Raw genomic sequence first — 22,339 nt, 5'->3', positions numbered from 1 at the left:
AGCAAGCAAGTGGCGGCTGGCCCAGCCGGCCTGAGCTTGGGCCTCCTCCAAGACTCGCCCCGCAGCAGGGCGGCGCACCCCGGGGAGCCTATAAGACCCTCTCCACCGCCCTCGCCGCTCACTCGATCCCGCAGCCAAAGCCCTAGCCGCAGCCCTTCCTGCGCCTACGCCCCCCACTGCCCAGCCATGGAGGCCATCAAGAAGAAGATGCAGATGCTGAAGCTGGACAAGGAGAATGCCGTCGACCGGGCCGAGCAGGCGGAGTCGGATAAGAAAGCTGCTGAGGAGAAGTGCAAGCAGGTGACGGACGTGCCTCTGCTGGGCTGCGCCGGGCAGCCCAGCACCCTCTCTGAGCTGGCGAGATTCTGGGGCCGACGGTGGGGGTCTGGGAAATCTTGGTACTCAGAGGTTGGGGGAGAGACAGGGGGTGATGATCTGGCTGAGAAAGAGTGATGCTCCGTCTTCCCTGGAGGGGTCCCTGGGCTGGGAGAGAGGGGGCCAACTGGACCCACTCCCAGCAAAGCCAGTGGGAGCAAAGCGAATGAGAGAGAGAGAGAGAGACTAAGAAGGCGTGTGAGAAAGAGAGGGGTGTTTGTGTGGGCTGGTTCTGTGTGTGCACATGTGAGGGTGTGCGGATGTGTGTTGGGGTGAAGGTATCAGTGTTGGGGGGTATCCTAGAGGGGGTGGTTTGGGGATGCTGTGTGTGTGAAAGGTATTTGTGTGTGTCTGAGCATTTGTGCGTCCACATGTGTTGCGTGTGTGTTTCAGCTCTCTGGAGGGGTGAAGGTGACTAAGAATGTGTGTGCAGAGGGAAGCCTGCACGCGCGATTGTTGGAAAGTGGGTGTGGAAGAGTGTGGCTATGTTTGTGAGTCTGCGTGTGTTGATGGTGGTATCAGCATGGGTTTGGGTGTATGGGGGAGAGGCTAGCTGTGTGTGTGCTTGCGCAAAAGCTGACATGACATTAATGGAATGTGCGGGTGTCAGGGTGAGTGTGTGTGTGTGTGTGTGTGTTAAGGTGACTGTGTGTTTGGGCTGGCATGTGTGCGCGTGTGTCAGGGTATGTGTGTGCCTGTTGGGGTATCTGTGTGAGTGTGGGTGACCCAGTGCCCGTGTCAGGGCACACTCAGGTGTGACTGTGCGTGACAGCCCGAGGAGAGTGGCCAAGTGTGGGTGCATGGCGGGGCCGGCTGTGACCGACTGCAGGGGCAGCTGAGTGAGGGGCTGGGGGCTGGGGTGGGTAGAGATTTGAGGGTGAACCTGACAATCTCAATGTGTCTCTATGTATCTGGGGAGCCCTTGCTGTGAGCCTGGCAGGGGAAGGCGGGGGTACCTGTGGAAGGCAGAGGCCCCGGACCCAGAGCTTTGGGGACAGGGTTCCCAGGAGGCTCGGGCAACCGGGACACATCAGAGAGCTAATGGAAGTGTCCTGGGCTGGGCAGTCCCAAGGCCGTGGCTTGGGACAGAGCAGAAGTCAGTTGTCTGTGTCTGGGTGGCCAGAGCCGCCAGTGAGAGGAGGGAAGGGGGTCCTGAGCCCTCCCACAGTGCCCTGCCCCACACGGCTCATCTGAACCCTTGAGGTCAAGTGCCAAGCCCTCAGGAGCATCAGGGTCTCGAATAAGCCCCAGGAGGCGCTTAGGACGGTGCCACCAAGTGCCCAGCCCTGCCCATCCCCGTCGTCAGGCCAGCTCAGCAGGTAACAGTGCAGGCTCTGAGCTCAGGCTGGCCTTGTTCATAGCTTAGTCACTGGGCACCCTGGAGCAAACACCTTCACCTCTCTGTGCCTCGGTGGCTACATGTGTGAAATGGGGAAGTGAAAGTGGTGCCTCCCTCACCACCATGGGAGGACGAGGGGTGACTAGGCAGGTGGAGCCCTTGGCCTGGTACCCGGCACAGTGTAAGCACTCAATAAACTCAGGATTCTTTCCTGCCCTGCCCTACCTCCCCTTTGGGCCTCCCCATCCCCCAGTGTCCCGGGGCTGCCCTAGGCGCCTGTGACACATCCGCACAGGACAGCCCCACCCCAGTTCTCCCTGCCACAAACTCTCCTCCTCCCTCCCTGGCAAACACAAACACCCATCCTGGGCTGGCCCTGAGCTGCCAGCTTCCATCCCTCATTTAGCCCTTACCAAGAGGGGCTTAGCTAGGAATTCAGAAAAAAGCAATTTTATGGCTCTAATTTGCACTAAGGTGTGAGTGACTGATAAAGCACACTCTACCAAGGCGCACACAAGTTCAAAAGGGAAGGCTCCTCAAAGCGTCCAGCCAGCTGCATGGCCAAGGAGGCAGGGACAGGTTCTCTGGTCTCCAGCTGGATTTTCATTCTGTTCTTCTTTTTTTCCACAAAGCTGCCCACTGGGGTGGACTTGTGCTCAAATCCAGGCCAGATCATCTTCTAGCTCTGTAACTCAGGGCACATTGCTGCCCCTCTCTGAGCCCTCAGTGCTCTTATCTGAGAAATGGGGGCAAACAATGCCTTCTGATGGCAGCGCACCCAAGATTCCAGAGGTCCAAAGCAGAAGCCTGAGCCCCATAGAGCAGATTGCCAGTTCTGCCTGGGACAAAGGCAGGAGGTCGTGAAAGACTCAACTTATCTGGACTGCCTTGTGCTTCAGGAGGCCAGAGAGCATGGGTCTTAGGCCAGCCTGACCCTCAGGGAACCTGCAGCAAAGTCCCAATTCCAAGCCCTCTCTCTCCAGTATGGGAATGGGACCAGGAGGCCCAGCCTGCCCACTTCCTGCCCGCTCCCCTCCCAGGGCAGTGACATCCGCCCCAACTGGCCTTTGACCCCACATCCTGCCTCAGCCCTGCCCAAAAGCCCCATTTCCAGGGACTACGGTACGCAGCCCATGACCCTCCTGGCCAAAGTTTTACAGGCAGGGAAACTGAGGCCCCAAGAAGGAAGCGACTTGAGGGAGGCCTTGCAGGGTCAGTGCAAGGCTCAGCCCCCCGGCAAGGCACCACGCACCCGTACACACTTTGTGTGTGGAATTCGGACAGAGAGAAAGGAGCCCGATCTGTGTCAATTTTATTTATTTTTCAGACCCAGCTCCAACCACTGAGGGGTTTGCAGTTGTGTCATTGATTCATTCTGCAAACTTCCCCCGGGGTTCTGTGGTGAACATCAGGCCCAGTCCCATACTGGGTGATGCTGGAGCCCAGAGTGACCTCAGCCCCAGGCCTGTCTCGCAAGGAGCCCCAGGCTGAGGGAGACAGAGCCAAACATGGAGGGACACCCCCTGCCTCAGGGGTCAGGGTTGGGCGAGAGGGTGGGACAGGGACTGGGGGCCCAGGGCAGCAGTGCAGGCCACCCAGGGGAGGGGGCTGGGTGTGGAGGCTCAGTGGGAGGAGGGCGTGATGGGCAGTGGGCACAGTATAGCCTACCAGTCAAGCAAATCAGTTTTGGAATCAGTCTGACAAGGGTTCCAATGCCCTACCCGTATGGCGTTGGGCAGGTCCCTTTCTTGTTTAGGGATTCAGTTTACCCTTCTGTGACACGAGGCTTCAGTGGGACGGTACTTGTAATGTGCCTGGCACATTCTAACTGCTTCATAGGCCTCTGCCCACCTTATTACGGTCCCTACTCCTTGTTGTCCAAACATTGCCAGAAAAAGTCGTCAGAAACAATCTCGACACCCAAATGAGCCCAATGCTGCAGAACCTGCCCTCACTTTTTCAAGTTAAAAGAGCATTGTGCCTGGCACACAGTTGGCACCTAGGAAATGCCGTACCACACAGATCTGGAAGGAAGTCAGGTGGACGCTGGGTCAGGCTGACCTGTCTTTAAGGAAACTGGCTCATTTTCTCAGTGAAAGTGGAAGTTCAAAAGCAGCTGCCAGGGCACTCAGAGACCACCACGTCAAGGCTTCCATTTTGCAGATGAGGAGACTGAGGCCAGAAAAGGGGATGGGGTCATACAGCTGGGATTTGGAGTCAGGCTCTCGGGCTCCTTGCCTAGAGGTCAAGTCAGGGTTGGTGGACCCTGTCTTGGGCCGGAGCTGCAGCCACCCTCCTCCTCCGCTGATCCCCCACCCTCTTTTCCATTCCCCAGCTCAGCGGTAGGACACTCAGTAGCCCTGGAAATGGGAGGCTGAGTGGGAGGTTGGGATAGCAGCCCTCTTAAGAATTTGCACACACGCACGCACACACACACACACAGAACCTGGCACATTTTGCACATTGTCTCAGGAGTGAACATGAGCAAGTCAGGGAGGGATGCAGAAAAGCAGGCCTGTTATGAGGGCCTGTTCAGATGTGGGTTCCAATCCTGTTCTGTGTGATCCATGGAAAGTCACTCCACCTCTCTGGGCTTCCTGCTGTGAGGAAGATGCAGGGCCCATGGGGCCTGCCTGCCCACCTTGGGAGCGTGAACAGGACCAGGGGTCAAACCACCTGAGACATAAAGTCAGATCAAAGCCTGATCTGGACTGACCGCCCCAGCCCAGAGTTACTGCAGGGGAGGGAGGCGCACAGAGGGAGGGAGGGAGGGTGACAGAGAAAGTTTTCTGAGCTGACCCTTGACTGGTGTGGTGGGGGGTGATGGAGAGGTGAAGGGGTCTGTGGTTTTTACCCCATAGACCCGACCTTCTCAAACTGGGGGTGCCAGGAGGGTGGCAAGACTCTTGGGATAAACAAAAGAGGACTGAAAACGTGGGGAATGCAGGGGACACTTTTATTAAAACAAACACAAGCCAGATTGCAAGAATTTAAAGGATTTAACCTGAGCCTTCCAAGAAAGTGATCTTTAAGGAGTAGCTCTCTTCTAGTAAGCCCCCAAAGTCCAGGAGTGGGGGGCGGGGGCGGGGATTGAGCCTGTCAACCCTTCAGGGTATTTTGTGAGAACCACTCTCTTGGGCAATAGGGAACCATGGCAGGTTCTAGACAGAGGGAGGGTAAACATACTTAGGAAGCTCCTCTGGCTGCCAGTGTTGGGAAGGCTGAGGGCAGGGGGATGGTCCAGGCCCAGAGTATGAGACTCCCCTGCAAAATTGAACGCGTGTTTGTAGGAGACGTGTCGGGACTTGTTTCCCAAAAGCTGTGATCCATTCTGCAAGAGTATTGGGGGACTCCAAAAAAGATAAGCACAGCTGGTCCCAGGATAAGGAAAGGATGTGAAAGTCATATTAACAGGTATGAGTGGTGCGTTTATTGAGTGATGCGTGACATTGTTATCCCTGTTTTACAGATGAGGAAACGTGGACTCCTATGAATGCGGGGGACGCCCCTGCGCCGCAGGGACGTGGCCCCCAGGCTGATGCGTCCCCCTATCTGTCCCCAGGTAGAGGAGGAGCTGACGCAGCTCCAGAAGAAGCTGAAGGGGACGGAGGATGAGCTGGACAAATACTCCGAGGACCTGAAGGACGCGCAGGAGAAGCTGGAGCTGACGGAGAAGAAAGCCTCCGACGTACGTGCCCAGTAATGGGGGCGCCCGCGGCAGGGCCGGACAGGAGCCCCGGGGCCGGGCGGGCGGGAAGCGCTGGAGGAAGAGGAGGAGGAGGAAGAGGAAGAGGAGAAGGCGGTGCCTCCCAGCGCTTTCTCCAAATAAGTCCCGAAAGGGGGCACTTTCCAGCAGCTGCGGCCAGCGGTGCCGACGTCAGGCCCTCCCCCAGCGGTGCTGACGTCGGCTGCCCGGCCGGGTGACCTCATCGCCCCGACAGCGGCCGGGCCGGGGGCGGGGAGAGGCGGGGGCGGCCCTGGCGCAGGCAAAGGCTCTAGGGCCGGGGTGCGGCTGCTGCAGCTCTCGCCAGAGCCGAGCCGAGACGAGCGCCCGCCGCTGCCCGCCGCCCGCTGCCCGCTGCGTGCGCCTCCGCGCCATGGCTGGCCTCAACTCCCTGGAGGCGGTGAAACGCAAGATCCAGGCCCTGCAGCAGCAGGCGGATGAGGCGGAGGACCGCGCGCAGGGCCTGCAGCGGGAGCTGGACGGCGAGCGTGAGCGGCGAGAGAAAGTGAGAGCCTGCGCGCCGGCTCCTGCACCCCCGGCCGCGGCGCGCCCTCCTTTCTTCCCTTATCCCGGCGCCGCCCGCTTCCCGCGCTCCCTGCCCGCCCGCCGCTGTCGCCCCCCCATTATCGCCCCCATTATCCCACCTTTGCACCCTCGGGCCCCGCCGCTCCCGATCGCGGACCCGCAACCTGGGACCCTCTGCTGAGACCCATTCCTCCATCGCCATCCTCCTTCCCTTGCCTGGGACGGGGGAGGGGGCGCCGCATCCGGGTCGGGCGGGGCCGGCCGAGCGGGAAATGGGGGGATGGGACGGAGGGGGTGGTGTACGCGATCCTGGAGTGGGGAGAGGGGGTAGGGGGCACCCTGCTGCCTTCCGACTCGCCGCTGGCGCCGGGGTCCGGGCGGGGGAGGGCGGAGAGCTGCTACTCCACCTAGGAGCGGGAAGTGAGAGTGAAAACGTTGAGCTTCCATTGTCTGGGGTTGGACAGGCCGAAACCGGGAGTGGAGCTGGCGTCGCACTTTCTCGCCTCTTCCGAGGTTTCCCGGTTCCTGCCGAACTTTCCCAGCTGTTCCCAGGGGCGCGGCGGCGACGTGTCTGCTCCAGACAGGGAGCGGAAGTTCAGTCCCGAGCCGCCGGCCTTTCCCTCCCCAGCTGGTCCCTGCGGGAACGCGGGCCGCGGAACCCGCCTTCCTCTAGAAGACCCTTGGAATGTTAGCACTGGGCCCCCGACCCCAGATCGTTTCGTGTGCGGCCGCTGCAAGTTGCGGGGCTTGAGGCGGATAATGGGGCTGAATGAGGAGGGGGCCTCACCGCCCTCTCTCCGTCCCCTGATTGCCCCTTGGGACGGGACAGGTGGTGGCCACCAGTGGGACTGGAGAGAGATCTGTATTCCAATCCCATCTCATACCACTTGGTGTACTTAACTGCTAGGAGCGTGTCTCCATCTATAAAGTAGGGATGACAATAATGCTGACCCCAAGGATAGTTGGGAGGGTCTCAGGAGTAAAACCTCCCTACATGGCAACTGGCACATAGTTCGAGCTCTATTCCTGGACTTTTTTCTCCCCTCGTTCTACCCCTAGAGGAGCTCACAGCCTAGTGGGGGGGCAAGGGGAGTCAGACAAATAAGGCTGATTAACATTGCGGGCGGGGTGTGTCTGCGTTCTGCTATGGGAGCATGACAGAAGCAGACAACCGGTGGGGTGGGCTTCAAAATGGAGGTTGAGCAGTCTTACAGAATAAATAAGAGTTTTCTGGGACAAGAGACTGTGCAAAGACTCAGAGGAAAGAAAGTTGGGGGAGAGGGTGGAAGCCCAGGGTCCCTGAAAGCTGGAGTGCTGGGACTCAGGGTGGGAACCCCAAAAGTGGAAAAAGAGCCCAACCAGATGGAACTGCCATGTGTACTGACAGGTCTGGGGAAGAGGCCCCCAGACTGTCTCCCTGCTGGCCAGAGTCAAAGCGTTTAATCCTGTAAGGGCTGGTCTGGCTTGAAGAGGCCTCAGAAACCTGGTGTAAGCCTCCAACAGTAGCCAGTTTGGCCTCTTTCGCACACGTAACCGGCATAACCCTCACTCTGATCTCATCCCAAGTCATCTCTGGAGGACAATTACTTCTGCTTAAAAATGGCCCTCAGCTGTGAGCCAAGACTTAGGAGTGGGACAGTCCAGTATGGGAGGAGACATGTTTTTGGAAAGTTTCGAACTTCTTAAAAAGTTCACTTTTCAAAGCACGCTTCTCTTGATCAGAAAAGGGGAAAAGCCTTAAGAAGTTTCCTGGGCAAAAGGAATTGAGCCCAGGGGGGAAGGGGGGGGGGCCACCTTTTTCAGTCTCTTGTAGAGAAAGCCAAGAGCCGGCGTGTGGCAGACTTCTGGGTCTGCCTCCCGACAGCTGGTTTCGTTTAGATTTTTGTGTGATTAACCGACATCTTCCTGTTCCTTTGCCACATGTATCTAGCAAGCCTCTTTTACCTTATAAGGGAAATCCTTTGTAGCATGTAGAAGCTTTGATTGCAGGAAGGGGTGGAACCAAAAATGACTAGCAGTGACTAGCAGTTTTTCAAAAATACATATGTATGTATGTATGTATGTACATATATGAATGTATCTCAGAACTGTTTCGATTCCAGATAGTTGAAAATGTGCCAAAAGCTTGGTTGTCAGGATTCAGAATCCCCCACGTAAAGAGGTGCTCTTTTTTTTTTTTTTTAAGACTACTCATGAATCAAGCACCTCTGCATGATCTAAAACGTCAGTTCCTTGACTACTAATGGGTATGAGGTTTCTTTTTGGGGTGACAAAACGTTTGGAATTAGATAATGGTGTTGGTTGCACAATTTTGTGAGTGTACTAAAAAAACGTGGGGTGGGGGGGGAAGTCAATTCCTGCCCCAGTTGCTGAAAGAGTTAAGATTCATATAATTTAAAAAGAATACAAAGCACCCACTCATTGGAAGGAGTGGGTGACATTTCTTAAAATGGTTCATCAGTGGTGTTAATGGATTCCCCAAACTGATGTTTCAGAGGAAGTTGCGATCAGAAACACCTGTGGGAGCTTCTGCTGCCTCTGCTGCTAGGACTCTGGAGCTAAGAAAAGTTTCCTGACTCTGTGCTTTTCAGCAACTCTGGCCTCATTCGATTACTCCACTGATGTTTACAGCCTTCCCCAATTCGGAGGTTCTTTATTTATCTTGTTATGAAGAAGCCAGGGTAGCTTGATATTTCTCCCGTCGGTTGAGCTCCATTTTACCAATTCTCAATATTCCTAAGTGTGTGGCCTCGAAGGCCCCCCCAGGACTCAGAGCACAGGTTCGGCAAGGGAAGAACCCTGGACCGGGGCTCAAGAAGCCGTTTCCTACCAGCCCTGTGACACTGAACCAAACTACTTCACCTCACTGGATCTCTCAGTTTCCCCAGCTGTAAAATGGGTGAGATATGTGGGGATTAAATGAGGTGAAACCATGGCAGTAAGAGCTGCACTTTGTGGGACTTCCCAAATGCCAGGTGCAATGCCATACCCTTCCTTTACAGTCCCCACAGAGGAGTGAGGCAAGCAAGCCCTGGGATAGGGAGACTCAGAGCAAGCCGTGAAACGACCTGCCCAATGCCACATGGCTATAAACTGGCAGAGCGGGGATTCTGACCTAGCACATTGCGATCCTGGAGTTCTTGCTTTTATGCACGCCACCATATTACCTTCCTTGTAGGTGAAAACACCTTGAAAAGCCACTAACAACATTCTGACATCTCTCCCATGCCTGTAACCAAGTTTTCTTTCCTTTCCTTTCTTGTATCTTTTTGTCCCAGCATCTCTCAGCCAGGCTTGGTTAAGGATGGCGTTCCAACTGGGCTGCCCCCAGCCTCCCTCCCAACTGTATGGCCAACATGTAACTGAGGCGTCCAGATTCTTGCATTTGTCTTGCCATTCAGGTGGCTGGGAGCAGACCTTATATGACAGGGTGAGCCGGTCACTGGTGGCCTTGCTCTCTAGAAATACCATGGAGAGGCCAGCACCGTCCTCTTGGAACGTACCACTTACTAATCTCTCTCTCCTGTATTGACTTGACAGACTGTCCTATTGTGGTGGATGTTTGCTGACATTTGGGGGAAAGATCATGCGGAAAATTCACATTCTCCAGATGAGACAGAGTGTGAATTCCTTATCACCTGGATTCCTGGGTGGGCTTTGGCAGGGGAAGCGGGTTAGCTGAGGGAAAGGGCACTGTGTGAGTGGAGGGCTCTTGCTGCTAGCTGACCTGTTTCCTTCTTAACCTGGCTGCACCTCTGACCTCCCTAGGCTGAAGGTGATGTGGCAGCTCTCAATCGACGCATCCAGCTCGTTGAGGAGGAGTTGGACAGGGCTCAGGAACGACTGGCCACCGCCCTGCAGAAGCTGGAGGAGGCAGAAAAGGCTGCAGATGAGAGTGAGAGGTAAGGACGCTTTGAACCCAGTGGCATTAGCATTTGCTTCTGGGAAACGGGGATCGTGTTGTAGAGCGGACCTCCCAGAGCTGGGGTGAGAGTAAATGAGATCACACGGACATGCACGTGTGCACATACGTACAAATGCGTATGGTTTGTACGTAGGTGCAACGCCTTGTAAACCATCATGCTGTATGTAGAGGCATTTGATGTGGTGGTTCCAAAGGAAAACTAACAACAGGCAGAAGAAGGCAAAAAATGGGCACATATAAGATTGCAACTGCAACTGTCATTGGCAATCAGTTTGCAGAGCGCTGCTTCTCACATTCTCCCTGAAAGTCCCTGTGCATCTCGTCATCAGTGTTCTCAAGACATCAGTTTCCAGGGTGATGTGAGAAGGCGGGGGATGAAAATTTGGAATGGGCCATCTACATAGATGATCGTTAGCAGTGCTTCAGGCTTTGGGCTACTGGACAGCTGTATGTCAGGGACATGCACAAACCAGTCCCATTAATATATTTGCCACTGACAGAGCTACGCTGCCTCCAGAAGGGTACTGTGTCCTCCGGAGTGGGCAAGTTCTCTGGCACGCCTTGGCGCAGGCTCTGGAGGACTGAGGGCAGATTGTGTAATTCACAGAAGCAGCTGTCTCTGTGTGGTGGTAAATGGGTTCCTTGTGTGGTCATGGTGTGGGCTGGCCCATTGGTCCTCGTGTATCTGCCACATCACAACAGAATTCTCACCGGACCCATCCACCATAGTTTTCTGGTATATACTCCTCCCAAGGGTTCATTCCCGATTGTACTGTTGTGACCATACACTGGAGATGCAGAACCAACTGGGGAATCTTGGAGATTGACTTTTCGAGTTGCCCAAGTGGGAAATTTCTTCCCGTGCAGTGCAATAGCCCTACCCAGGGCACAGATCCCTGCTTCAGCCACTTAATAGAGGGAGAGGGTGGCAGCTCAGGGCAGTCACAAGGAAGTGTGAAGGATCCAGTCACAAGTTGCTCATGGCTGTGCCTGGGGCCTAGATTAGCTGCTACCCTTGTTCACAGTCAGACCAGCCTGGCCAGATGTCTCACTTCTGTGACCTCCCCAAGGCAAACCAAGAGAGCCTGGGAAGGCCCCCTCACTTATTGGTATCACGTTACCAGAGGCCTTTGATGGCACCCCTGTTAGAGACTGCTGTTTAGGTAGAAAGAATTTTATACTTGGGAGATGGAGAATCTAGATTTAAGTCCTTCCACTGCCGTTTACTATGTGGCCTTGGACAAGTCACTGTGATCTCTCCACTACTGCAGAGGGTTTTCCAAGCTTGATGATCTTGAGGATTGGTACAGACATGGAGAGTGTTTTGATAGTCAGCTGAGAATGGTAGTGATAGTCCGAATGAAAGTATTTATTAGAAGTATATGGTGGGGGTGGGGGTGGTGTGATGAATTGGGAGATTGGGATTGACATATATACACTAATATGTATTAAGTGGATAACCAATAAGAACCTGCTGTATAAAAAAATTAAATGATTCAAAAATTCAAAAAAAAAAAAGAAGTATATGGTCCTCTGCTGTGGGCAGGCACGACACACATCGATACATTATCCTGCACTGGCCTCTTCTTTGGAAGTATCTGATCTTACCTTGTCCACCCCAAGCAGTGCAGGCTAGAGTGAGCTCCATTTCATGGTCAAAAGTTGTAGGAGACTTCCAGCCGTTCCCAGGACGCTGTCCTTTCCAAAGTGGACTTCAGTTCAGTATCCACTTCAGTTCAGGCCTTCCTCACCCATCACTTTGTGGGTACCTGCCTCTTACCTGGTCTTCCCACTGCAGTCCATCCATCATTCTGGTTTCCACTCACTCCTGCTTTTGAAACCCTCCTGTGGTTCCACGTCCCCTTGGCATAAAACTCTTAGTGTGTCACTCAAGCAGCCTATGGTCCAGCCACCCTGACCTCCCTGCCATATTCTTTCATTCCTCTGGGGCTTTCTTGTACAGCTCTGTCTCACTGAAGAATACCTTTCTCCTCCTTGTTCATTTGTGGACTCTCTTCTGGAAAGTGCCTCGTCTCACACACACACACACACACACACACACACACCTTTGCTGCAGCAGAATTCATCATTCCAACAGCCAAGCTGGGCCCAGACCTCCGATCACATCGTGGTAACTGCTGGCGTACAAGTCCCCCATGTTACTAGTCAGTGAGAGACTCTGTAGGATGGGAGCATGGACTCTGGAGCCACATCACCAGAGTATGAATCCCAGCTCTGCCACTTACTGGTTGTGTAACCTTAAGCAAGTTACTCGCTTAACTGAGCCTCTCTATGCCTCAGTTTCTTCCTCTGTGAAATGGGGATAATGTACCTACTTTGGGGGCGGGGGTTGTGAAGTTTGAGGCACTTAGTGCCTGGCATTTGGCAAAGATGAAGTGAATGTGAGCAGCTCTACAATTTCCTGTTTGGAGTATGGTTCTTGGTAGATGTCAGAGAAGTGTTTAGATGAGCAGATGCATGGAGGTGTGTGATGAGGCGGTAATGTATGGAAGTAAAGACGAGGTTTGCTCCTTGCAGAGGAATGAAGGTGATAGAAAACCGGGCAATGAAAGATGAGGAGAAGATGGAGATTCAGGAGATGCAGCTCAAAGAGGCCAAGCACATTGCTGAGGAGGCTGACCGCAAATACGAGGAGGTGAGTGGGGGTGAGTGGGGCTGGTAGATGGCAGCAGCAGGAAGTGGGGAGGAAACGGATCTGTGATAGGGAGAACCCTGGGGCCGCCTAAAGGAAGTTCTTGGTCAGCTCAGCTGTCCTTCTGTGTCCACATCTATTTTCCTAAGACAGCCACTTGGCTAGGAAACCATATCTTCCACGATGCCAAAAGTCCTGGGAAATTCTGTGACACTCAGACAAGCGGGGACTTAGACTTAATGGGGAAACCAAGTGATCAGATCCCTTTTTTGTCCTGCAGCTTGGTGTTAGGCTAAAATGGGGAATTGTGGTCCCCAGTCGTGGGTCTTCAGACCATGAAAGCTCAGTTGCTCCTTCTGCCTGCCCTCATGGTCCCATCTCTTCCTTCACTTCCCAGGGCCTGAGGGAGAGAATTTAGGTTTTCTCCGGGACTGTCTGGGTCGGAGCAGCAGCAGAAAGCCCCACGTTGCAGATGGTCTGGGCGTGGCCTTGCTGTCTGCACGGGGGAGGGCATCGAACTAGACGTGGCTCTTAGGGGTCAGTCGTGGTCGATCCTTCCTGTCTCTGCAGGTAGCTCGTAAGCTGGTCATCCTGGAGGGCGAGCTGGAGAGGGCGGAGGAGCGTGCCGAGGTGTCTGAACTGTGAGTGGCAGAGCAAGGCTGAGTGGCGCCCAGCTCAGCTCCGGGGCGGGGGTGGAGCTGGGAGGGAGTCGGTTGTGTTGGGAATGGATACCGGCCAGGGCCTCTGGCCAAGTGGACGGGAAGCTGAGACTCGTTGCTCAGTGCCTCCTCTTTGCCTCCATGGCTGACAAAGAATGACGGGCGACTGTTTGTTCTTACTGCCCTGGGCAGTGCTGCCCACGTGTTGACTCTTCCCACAAAGGTATTGGGAAAGATGAGTGAGACAGGCAGTAGCAGAGAAGCCCAGAAGTCCCATTTTCCCAGAGAGGATCCTTCAGGAGGCTGTGCCTTCTTAAGGGAACACTGAGGGCAGGGTGCCATGTTGGTGTTTAAATGCCTTGTTCTTGATGTCATTGTTTGACTGGGACACATTCCTGGGGGGAAAGGTGAGAAGCTTGACCAGAATCCCCACAAGCTCCCCACCAGAAAACCAAAAAGCCTCCCCCCTCGGACTTGGGTGAGGAATCCAGCTCGAGGAATCCAGCTCCCCGGAGCATTCCTGCTGTGCTGAGAGAGATCTGGTTTCGAAAATCCGCTCCAAGCTTGCGTCCTGGAGTGTCCGGTGTAAACTCTGATTGCTCCCAGCCTCCATCTCATTCTTAAACACCTTCCGGAGTCAGCCTCATCAATCATAGATTTCACAAGTCCCTGTTGCCTCAGACTTGGCAGGAGCCCAGGAGTGCTTTACAAACCTTCCAAATACTCCTCGGCCTGCCGCGCCTTTGCCTGGCATGATAGTGTTTTGATAAACACACGGCGCTGTGTCTCAGAAAAACCCATTAACATTTTTCCCCCCGCATTCCTTCTGGGGGCCCCTGGAAGTGCAATTCCTCCTTTTGAAAACTTCTTTTAGAGGAATTGCCTGATGTAAGATAAGACACAAAAATCCCTTGTCTTTGGGCAGAAAATGTGGTGACCTGGAAGAAGAACTCAAGAATGTCACTAACAACCTGAAGTCGCTAGAGGCTGCATCCGAAAAGGTTGGTGGTTGGCTTGAGTTGGAGGGTGATTTGCCGGACTTTCTTCTTTTCTTCCCCCAACGTACGCAGGAGCGTGCTAGCGTATCAGGGATCTGACCTGTATTTGCTAACCAGTAGCTTTGGTGCCCAGCAGCCAGGTTTTTCCCCTAAAGAAAGAGGTGTCCAGTGGCTAGATTTCCCCCTTTTAAGATGGGGTCTTAGCACCATCTTTTATCTCTACCTCCCGGAAGGTGGAGATGGAATGAGATTGGGACCTGGTCAGGCTCCTCTTAGGGAGATCTGAGCATCACATAAATACAGAGCCTACAGAGCCTCACTCTCAACTGAATCCCTCGGTTCCTCCAGAAATACTTTCTAGAAGGTCGAGCGGCAATCAGAGGTGGAATTGGGCTTTTTTAGTTGAAACAGTCCCCAAAGCGGTCATTAAAGGAGAGAGCATTAGGAGCAACGTACACGCTCTTCCATGGCCTTCTTCCCACCCCCCGCCAACCCCTGCGGCTGAGTTCTGCATCCTCATCTCTTCCCCATTCTCCCTCCTCCTACTCCCGTCCAGTTGCATTGAACTTCAGTTTCACAAACATTCCACGTTGGTCACCTTCAATGCTTTGAACCTGCTGTCCACTCAGCCCGGGGTGGCCTTCCCTTTGCTCTCTGCTTGGCAACCCCCTATTCATCCTTTAGGCCCCTGCATGAGAGGCCCTCCCTGATTGCTCATCTAGATTAGGTGTTTCTCAGCTGTGTAGCCCCACCTACTTCTTTTCCTATCATGATGGTTGATCACATTTATCATAATTAATTGCATGCCTTCCTTGCTAGATTGTAGGTTTTAAGGACAGGGACTATGTCTTGTTTAGAGCTGTGTCATTAGTCCTAGCGTTGTGCCTGGCGTATATCTCATACTAGGATAGTTGGTGAATAAATGCAGACCACAAGTGTATGCCAGATGCTGCCCTGGTCACGGGGAGAGATGCTACAGTGATGGTACGGCTTCTGCTCTTGAAGATCTCAAAGTCTAGCTGAGTAGAGGGGTTGATAAAGTAACAAAGTGCTGTGGGGCTTCAACAGAGGGACTTCGCAAAGTTGGGAAAGGTGTCACGAGGAGGTGACGTTAGAAAAGACCGTAGAGCGGGATGCTGGCCAGGAGCTCAAATTCCAGTAGGGTTCCAGTCATGGCTTGTCACTTCGTAGCCATGTGACCCTAGACAAATTAGCTAACCTCTCTGTTACTCTTTACTCTTCTGTAAATTGGGATTGATGATATCTAGCAACATAGCAGGCAGTTAATGAAGGTTCGCTACTATTCATCTGAGTCGAGCCCTGAAAGACAAACATAACTTCTGACAGATAGTAATGAGGAATGGAACATTCCATGCTGGGGGGCCCAGTCGTAGTCAAGGGCTGGAGACCAGAGAATACTCAGAATAGGGTTAGGAAGTGGCCAGCACCTTGGGGAAGCTGGTGGGAAGTGGGGTTGGAAACATAGGTTAGGCCAGCTGCTGTGGAGGGCCTTGAGTAGCCTATTTCCATTCAGTCATCTGCACCATCTTCATCACATGTGTATCCTGAGTTATCAGCTCAGATCTTGAGATCAATAGCATCCCAGAGGGATCTCCCCCAGATTCTCTGAATTTTGCACCCATTTCTTCTGCCTGGGAAGGTGCCTGTCTCCATTTCTTAGGCAGGTTCATAGCTTCAAGCACACACTTTTCTCCGAGGAACAGGGAACATTCATTCTTCTGTGCTTTTTTCCCTTCCTTTTTTAAAAGCAGTGTTTTGGTCTCTCCCACAGTATTCTGAAAAGGAGGATAAATATGAAGAAGAAATTAAACTTCTGTCTGACAAACTGAAAGAGGTGCGTGTGATTTCCACCCAACTAGTTCAGGTTTCTCCTGCAGCTGGTCTTAAAGCAGTCATAGTGACTCCTTTCTTCTGCCCTAGGCTGAGACCCGTGCCGAATTTGCAGAGAGAACAGTTGCAAAACTGGAAAAGACAATTGATGACCTGGAAGGTATGAAATTACCATATAATTATGTTTGCTCTGCCTCCCTCTACATGACACGTCCCCAGACAGTTGGGGGGAATCTGGAAAGGCTGATTGGGCTTTGTCCACTTTAGGATAGCGAAGTGCAGAGTGATGTCACATGTGGAAGTCTGGAGCCCTGGAATGGAACAGTGCAAATCAAATTCAGACTAGGGTTGCCATTTTTCAAGAACTAAAATATTTCTGCTTAATTAGCTCCACATGTGAGTATAGAGACACAAATATGGCTGATTCTTTTCAAGTCTTTAGAATTTCCTTTAATTTGCTCATTTCTGACACGCCTTGCATTTTTTAAATGCCTTGCATTTTTACAGAAGCTCTCTCCCAGAGAGTGCAAAGCTTATCACAGTATGAGAAAATGGAAATTCAGAGACCGTGGAGACCTGAATTAAGACTCCAGTCTGTGAGTCTGGTGCCCACATATCCCAGAATTTCTTGAAGAGTTCCATCTTTAAAAAAAATTGTCCCATGTTCTTCATGAAATAACCCAGAAATTCCAGAATCTTGGGGTTCAAACGAAATCTCCCAAACTGCCTGTCCCACCCAGAAAGGGTACAGAACTCATTCCTCAGACCATGTGTCCCAGTGTTTGATTTAGGAAGTGAGGTTTCCATATAAGGGAAAATGCCCCATTCCGAAGTATAGCCTTTGGACTGGATGACATCATTGAAAGTCAGAAATAACCTGGGGTGGGAGACTGGTGGGGAGAAGCTCTAGCCATTTCTAGTCACCACTCTTTTTAAAGGTTCATTATGGCTAACCCCCTGCAGAACTTCACACCACTTAGAAATCACTCCATAGATCTTTTGTTTTCTCTTTTGTGTTACACAGGACACAACTTTCTCCTAGTTCATGCTTTGTTTTCTCACTTTTCTTTTCTTCCTCTCGTTGCTCATGTGTGGCACTCCATTCCAACCCTCGCGTTCTGTACCCCGTACCTCTTCTTCTGAACTCTCTCCCTGGGGACCTCCGCCCTCTAGACGAGCTATATGCTCAGAAGCTCAAGTACAAAGCTATCAGCGAGGAGCTGGACCATGCTCTCAACGACATGACCTCTCTCTAAGAGGCGGCTGGGGTGCTGCCCTCTGTCCTAGCAATACTGAAGTCTGCCTTCTCACTGTGGTGCCTATACTCCTGTGGGCTTCTAGAAGCTAGAAGCTCCAGTTTCCTGCCTCCTGGTTCGAACTTTCAAGCCTTCTTCTGCTGTGTCTGTGACTGTGTGACCGAAATAAAGACAGGCGGTCCTCACCTTCATGCCCTCTCATTTTCATTTTCTCCACTTGCCGCTTTTGAGCCGTAGCTATGAGGCCCTTGACCATGATTGCAACCAAAAGTGAGTGGTTCAAATGAAGAGCTCGTTTCAAAAAGAAAATTATGCCCACATGATTCTTTTCTGACAATGTAAAAACAAATGCCAACTTGGCCTGAGCTCTCAAATGTATTAGCTAACTGTATCTGCACGCCAATAGCAGTTCTTCCTTAAATAGAAATTATGTTGAATGGAGACTCAGCCAACCTCTTGAGCAGCTTAACAGAGTCAGCAGAACTTGCAAACACCAGCAGGCTTATCGCTAAAAAGAGGCTACCTTTGGATGGGGCTTCATCTGTGGATTCAAATAGCGGCAATGGCATTTTGGTCTCCTTAGTCCTCCTTTTCTCATGTTTTCTCTGTGATGTACTCGGAGAGTGGTGCCTGGGGTTCCCTATGTCTTCACTGTTCACGGAACACCTCTCCAGCTCCCAGTCCTGGGAGGCAGTTCACCAGTGAAGCTCACCTCTACACCCTGCCCTTAGAAAACAACTATACAAGGGATTAAAGGGCATCCCATTAACAGGGCAAGGGAATGGAGGCTGCTGGAATGCCAAACAAAGGAAGTGAGGTGACTCTTTCCTGAGTTCCAAACGAAGTTGCCTGAGATGCTAACATCTATCTCCCCTCATACTTGAGTTAACTAGAACCAGGAACCTTGGTTTAGTGAGAGCTCATAAAGTTTGCGTGTGGGTGCTAAAAGGTCACACCTATGGCGACCAAAAGCTCATCAGTTTTCCCAAGAGAATCCAAATTTTAAATAGTCTGTCTGGTTCTCCCCTGCACCCCACCGCTGCCACCACCTTAAATTGTCCCAGAAACACTGACATTTTGATGTCCAAGCCGTCTTCCAGGCTGCCCCCTGAACCTGAAAATGGCATGAAAAGCTCCAGTTAGATCATTAATTTTTGGTCACTATAGCTTGTTATTCCTCATCCAGTAATTTTTTATTTAGGTGGGAACCTCTGTCACAATTCTTTAGATTCAGTCCTCCAAAATACATCTTCCCTAAACTACCCATGCCCTTCCACCTCCAACCTTTCTCTGTTCCTAACTGCTGTCCACCCTGAACTTCTGCATAAACCACTCCCCTCACATATTGCTATACATATGCCCCTGGAAAGATTAAACTGTGTAGGGGTAGGTGTTTTTTGTTTGCTCTCTCTGCATATCTGTTCCTGGGATTTTTCCAGACATATGTAGCCTCCACCCTTTGAAATCACTGCAGCCCTGTCTATCCAGTCATTCTGCATAACTAAGCACCTAGGTGGAACTTCATTTAGCGATTAGGGCTGTGGAGATCTACTTCTACTTGTTGACAGCGTGGGGGCCTGTCACATTCTCAAGGGCAATTAACACTATAGGGGAAAGTTAGTCTCAGACCTAATGACAAAGTAGATGCCAGGGAATCCAAGTGGCAAGGTGTGAAGTGAGGTCGGGATTTGGAGTTGGGAAACCTGGGTTTACATCCCAGCTCTACCATTTTAGCTGTGCAACCCTGAACAAGCTGCTTAGCTGTTTTGCAAAAACAAAAGTGATAGCTCAGTTGCTGAGGATTAAATGAGGTAATGGAGAAATTGGTTCACACATAGTAGGCCCTCAGTTACTTCTGTTAGTCCACACTGGACAGGCCCAAGTAACTGTCCTCTGAGAGAATCCTCCCAGATCACAGTCACTAGATTAGATTTTTTTAAAGTGCCACATCAAATGAAAGGTTCAGTAGTTTTAGTTGAAAGGCTGCCATCTTTCGCAGTCATTTTTATTCTTTCTGAAAATTTCCAAGCTGATCATATCACATTTTATGAGGCATTTTGCTTTCCTCTGGTATTTTAATAAGTCTTGGCCCTAGTCCTTATCAGCCATCACTCATTGCAAACCAGTTCTCTCTCATGCTCTGTCATGCACAGCCCTAGATGGCATCTTAGATTTTTGGGTTTTGTTGTTTTTTGTTTTGTTTTGTTTTGTTTCATCAGCTCAATTACTTAATAATGTACCTATAGTCTGGCTTAAATTTCAATCATGTTGCATTTACCTGCAGTTTGACTACACTGCTATGGACACATAGAAACAATAACCCAATTATGCCTGGAATTTAAACAGCCATTCCCAGAAGCTCCAAAGGAAAGATGGGTTACAGGATTATCTTTCCCTACCATAAGCTCAAGGATTAATTAACCAGCACTAGGGAGAAAATGTATTAAGTCATCCGTATCTTAGACTAAAATCTGTGTAGCATTTCATAAGTTCTGAAGCATTTCTCATTTGTTCCTCATAATAACCCCCATGCCACACAATGGTATTATTATCCCCATTTGATAGATGGGGAAACTGAGACCTAGAAAGGTTAAATGGCTTACTTCATTGGCCCAACTGGGACTTAAATCCAGGTGTTCTGACTCTAGGATTGCCAGATTTATCATATTAAAATATAGGACACCCAGTTAAATTTGAATATCAGATAGGCAATGAATAAATTTTTAGCATAAGTATATCTCAAGCAACATTTGGGATACACTTGTGTTAAAAAATTTATTCGTTGTTTACCTGAAATTCAAATTTAACTGAGCACCTGTATTTTATTTTGCAACCCTATCCGGCTCCCAAACCTGGCATTTAGTGTCTACTAGTCCCTGGTGTTCTGCTATAATTAAAATGCAGAGTACTTTCTCTGCTCTTTCACTCTGGCAATGTGGAGTTTAGAAACCTTTTTTTTTTTTTTTACCTTTAACAAAGATGCTTATTAATTTATTTTTCCCTCATTCTTAATTCCCACCAGAAAAGCTTGCCCAGGCCAAAGAAGAGAATGTGGGCTTACATCAGACACTGGATCAGACACTAAACGAACTAAACTGTATATAACCAAAACAGAAGAGTCTTGTTCCAAAAGAAACTCCAGAGCTCCGTGTCTTTCTCTTCTCTTGTAAGAAGTTTCTTTTGTTATTGCCTCTTCGCTTTGCTGGAAATGTCAAGCAAATTATGAACACATGACCAAATATTTTGTATCAGAGAAGCTTTGAGCACCAGTTAAATCTATCCCTTCCTTTTCCCAAATGGCACCAGCTTTTTCAGCTCTATTTTTATCCTTAAATTGCATTTATTCCTAAGGTAGGCAGGGTATTTCATATTGAGCATACTCTCTTAAGACTGAGGGCATTTGGCTCCTGGGAGAATAGACAACCTCACACTTTCAAAACACAGATTCCGATATCTAGTCATGGGTCAATTTAAAAGGTTGAAGAATATCTACCATCGGTCACACTATAGGAGGCCAGGGACCGTCACATTAAAATGGGTGGGGATTTTCCATCCAGAGCAAAACAGGGGGGTGGGGGTGGGATTACTATGGGAAGTCATAAACCAGAGAGGTTAACCTAATCATCCTGGCTCTTTTCCACACTCCACCGTGCAGAACAAACATCCTCTGAGCAGTCAGCATGAGAATGCTTGGAAAAGAGCCATAATAATTACCCAAATGTTTTCAGAATAGATCCTTGATATGCTCTTCTATATGCTTCTTTCACTCTAAAGTTGTTCTCTGAGGAGCTGATGTCTTATTCCAATAATGACCCATGCTTATCTGCTCCGATAGGAGGCCATCCACTCAGCAGGAATGAATGTTGTAGAATTCAGTCCTGTTCAGAGAAGCCGTATCAAAAACACTGCTAGCATCAATAGTTGAGTAAGACTGTTTTTCTATAAACAAATATTGGGCAGAATGGCCCTCTCTGACAGCAAAGTAAAGATGAAAAAGTAATTGGCCCAACTTCATCTCCTCTATACTCCAGGGACTGGCAAATTGGAGATTTACTTATCCGGAATTTTAATTCCTTCTTCAGGACAAAGTTAATCAAAGACCAAGAAACTCCTGATTAAACTGGATATGGAGTATTTTGTAGGCAGGGCTGCACATTTTGTCTTTGTTATATTTCTGCTTTCTCAGTTAACATCTCAGAGCTGAAACATTCCACATTCCCCAGCAGTGTGGGAGCCAACTCAAGTTTACAATTCTGACTAAAAATCACCCTGCTTCTAGCTTATCCAGATCCTCTGCCCCTCACTCCTATTTATTAAGCATCACACTACCCAGGAGATACACTAGCAAATTGTGCAACTGAATAAAACCCACACTTTTCATTTAGATTCTTGCAACTGTATCATATGTAATAGTATCACTTTTTCTACATTTTGGTCAAATAAATTTTTACATAAACTACAACTTGTGTGAATTTTAGAGTGTGTGGGGACATACACAGCATTATGGTTTGACAAATGTAAATGGGATAGAAAGGAAAGATAACTGTACCAAGAACTCAGCAAATGTTATTTATTTGCTGTCTACCATGACTGCCTGATATAAGGATTATGATCTCTATATTACAGGTGAGAGCTCTTTGCCTTAGTAACTCAAAGCTCCTGTCCTTTGTTATTCCCAATCCTGCCTGAGCCAGACTAAAAGAATGTGAAAGATTTTAATAGACAAGATAGGAGCAGGAAAGATGGTCCCTATCACTTGAGTCAGGAAAGCACAAGGCCTGCCTGGATAAGGTTTTCTCTGTGTGACATATATAAAGGAAAGAAGTAGGAAAGCTGGAAGGTAGGCGGGGTCCACATTGATGAGAGCCTGAACTGAATTTGGTCCGGAGTGGAGAGCCACTGATCAATAATCAATAAATAAAAGAGGGCTTCCCTGGTGGCGCAGTGGTTGAGAATCTGCCTGCCAATGCAGGGGACACGGGTTCGAGCCCAGGTCTGGGAAGATCCCACATGCCGCGGAGCAACTGGGCCCGT

General features: G+C 50.5%; 1 protein-coding gene across 2 annotated transcripts; it reads left to right on the top strand.

The window, feature by feature from the left end:
* TPM4 (tropomyosin 4) lies at positions 1 to 21,763 on the top strand. 2 transcript variants are annotated; one of them, XM_036845630.1, is made up of 9 exons: positions 1 to 300; positions 5,277 to 5,402; positions 9,732 to 9,865; positions 12,427 to 12,544; positions 13,112 to 13,182; positions 14,126 to 14,201; positions 15,991 to 16,053; positions 16,140 to 16,209; positions 20,328 to 21,763. In XM_036845630.1, the coding sequence occupies exons 1-9, from the start codon at positions 187 to 189 to the stop codon at positions 20,408 to 20,410; spliced, it is 855 nt and encodes a 284-aa protein (XP_036701525.1). In that variant the 5' UTR covers positions 1 to 186; the 3' UTR covers positions 20,411 to 21,763. The 2 variants fall into 2 exon arrangements, with proteins under 2 accessions (XP_036701525.1, XP_036701526.1); XM_036845631.1 differs by lacking the exons at positions 1 to 300; positions 5,277 to 5,402 and adding an exon at positions 5,634 to 5,943 and having other exon boundaries at positions 20,328 to 21,689.
* The last annotated feature ends 576 nt before the right edge of the window (positions 21,764 to 22,339 follow it).

The sequence above is a fragment of the Balaenoptera musculus genome, chromosome 3 (genome assembly GCF_009873245.2).
Source record: "Balaenoptera musculus isolate JJ_BM4_2016_0621 chromosome 3, mBalMus1.pri.v3, whole genome shotgun sequence".
Classification (NCBI taxonomy): Eukaryota; Metazoa; Chordata; class Mammalia; order Artiodactyla; family Balaenopteridae; genus Balaenoptera; species Balaenoptera musculus.
This window is presented reverse-complemented; position numbering and strand designations above follow the sequence as displayed.

Coding starts and splice junctions, on each gene's coding strand:
- TPM4 (XM_036845630.1), top strand. CDS start 187: ATGGAGGCCATCAAGAAGAAGATGCAGATGCTGAAGCTGGACAAGGAG. Junction 14,202..15,990: donor TAGAGGCTGCATCCGAAAAG/GTTGGTGGTTGG, acceptor TCTCTCCCACAG/TATTCTGAAAAGGAGGATAA. Junction 16,210..20,327: donor GACAATTGATGACCTGGAAG/GTATGAAATTAC, acceptor AATTCCCACCAG/AAAAGCTTGCCCAGGCCAAA.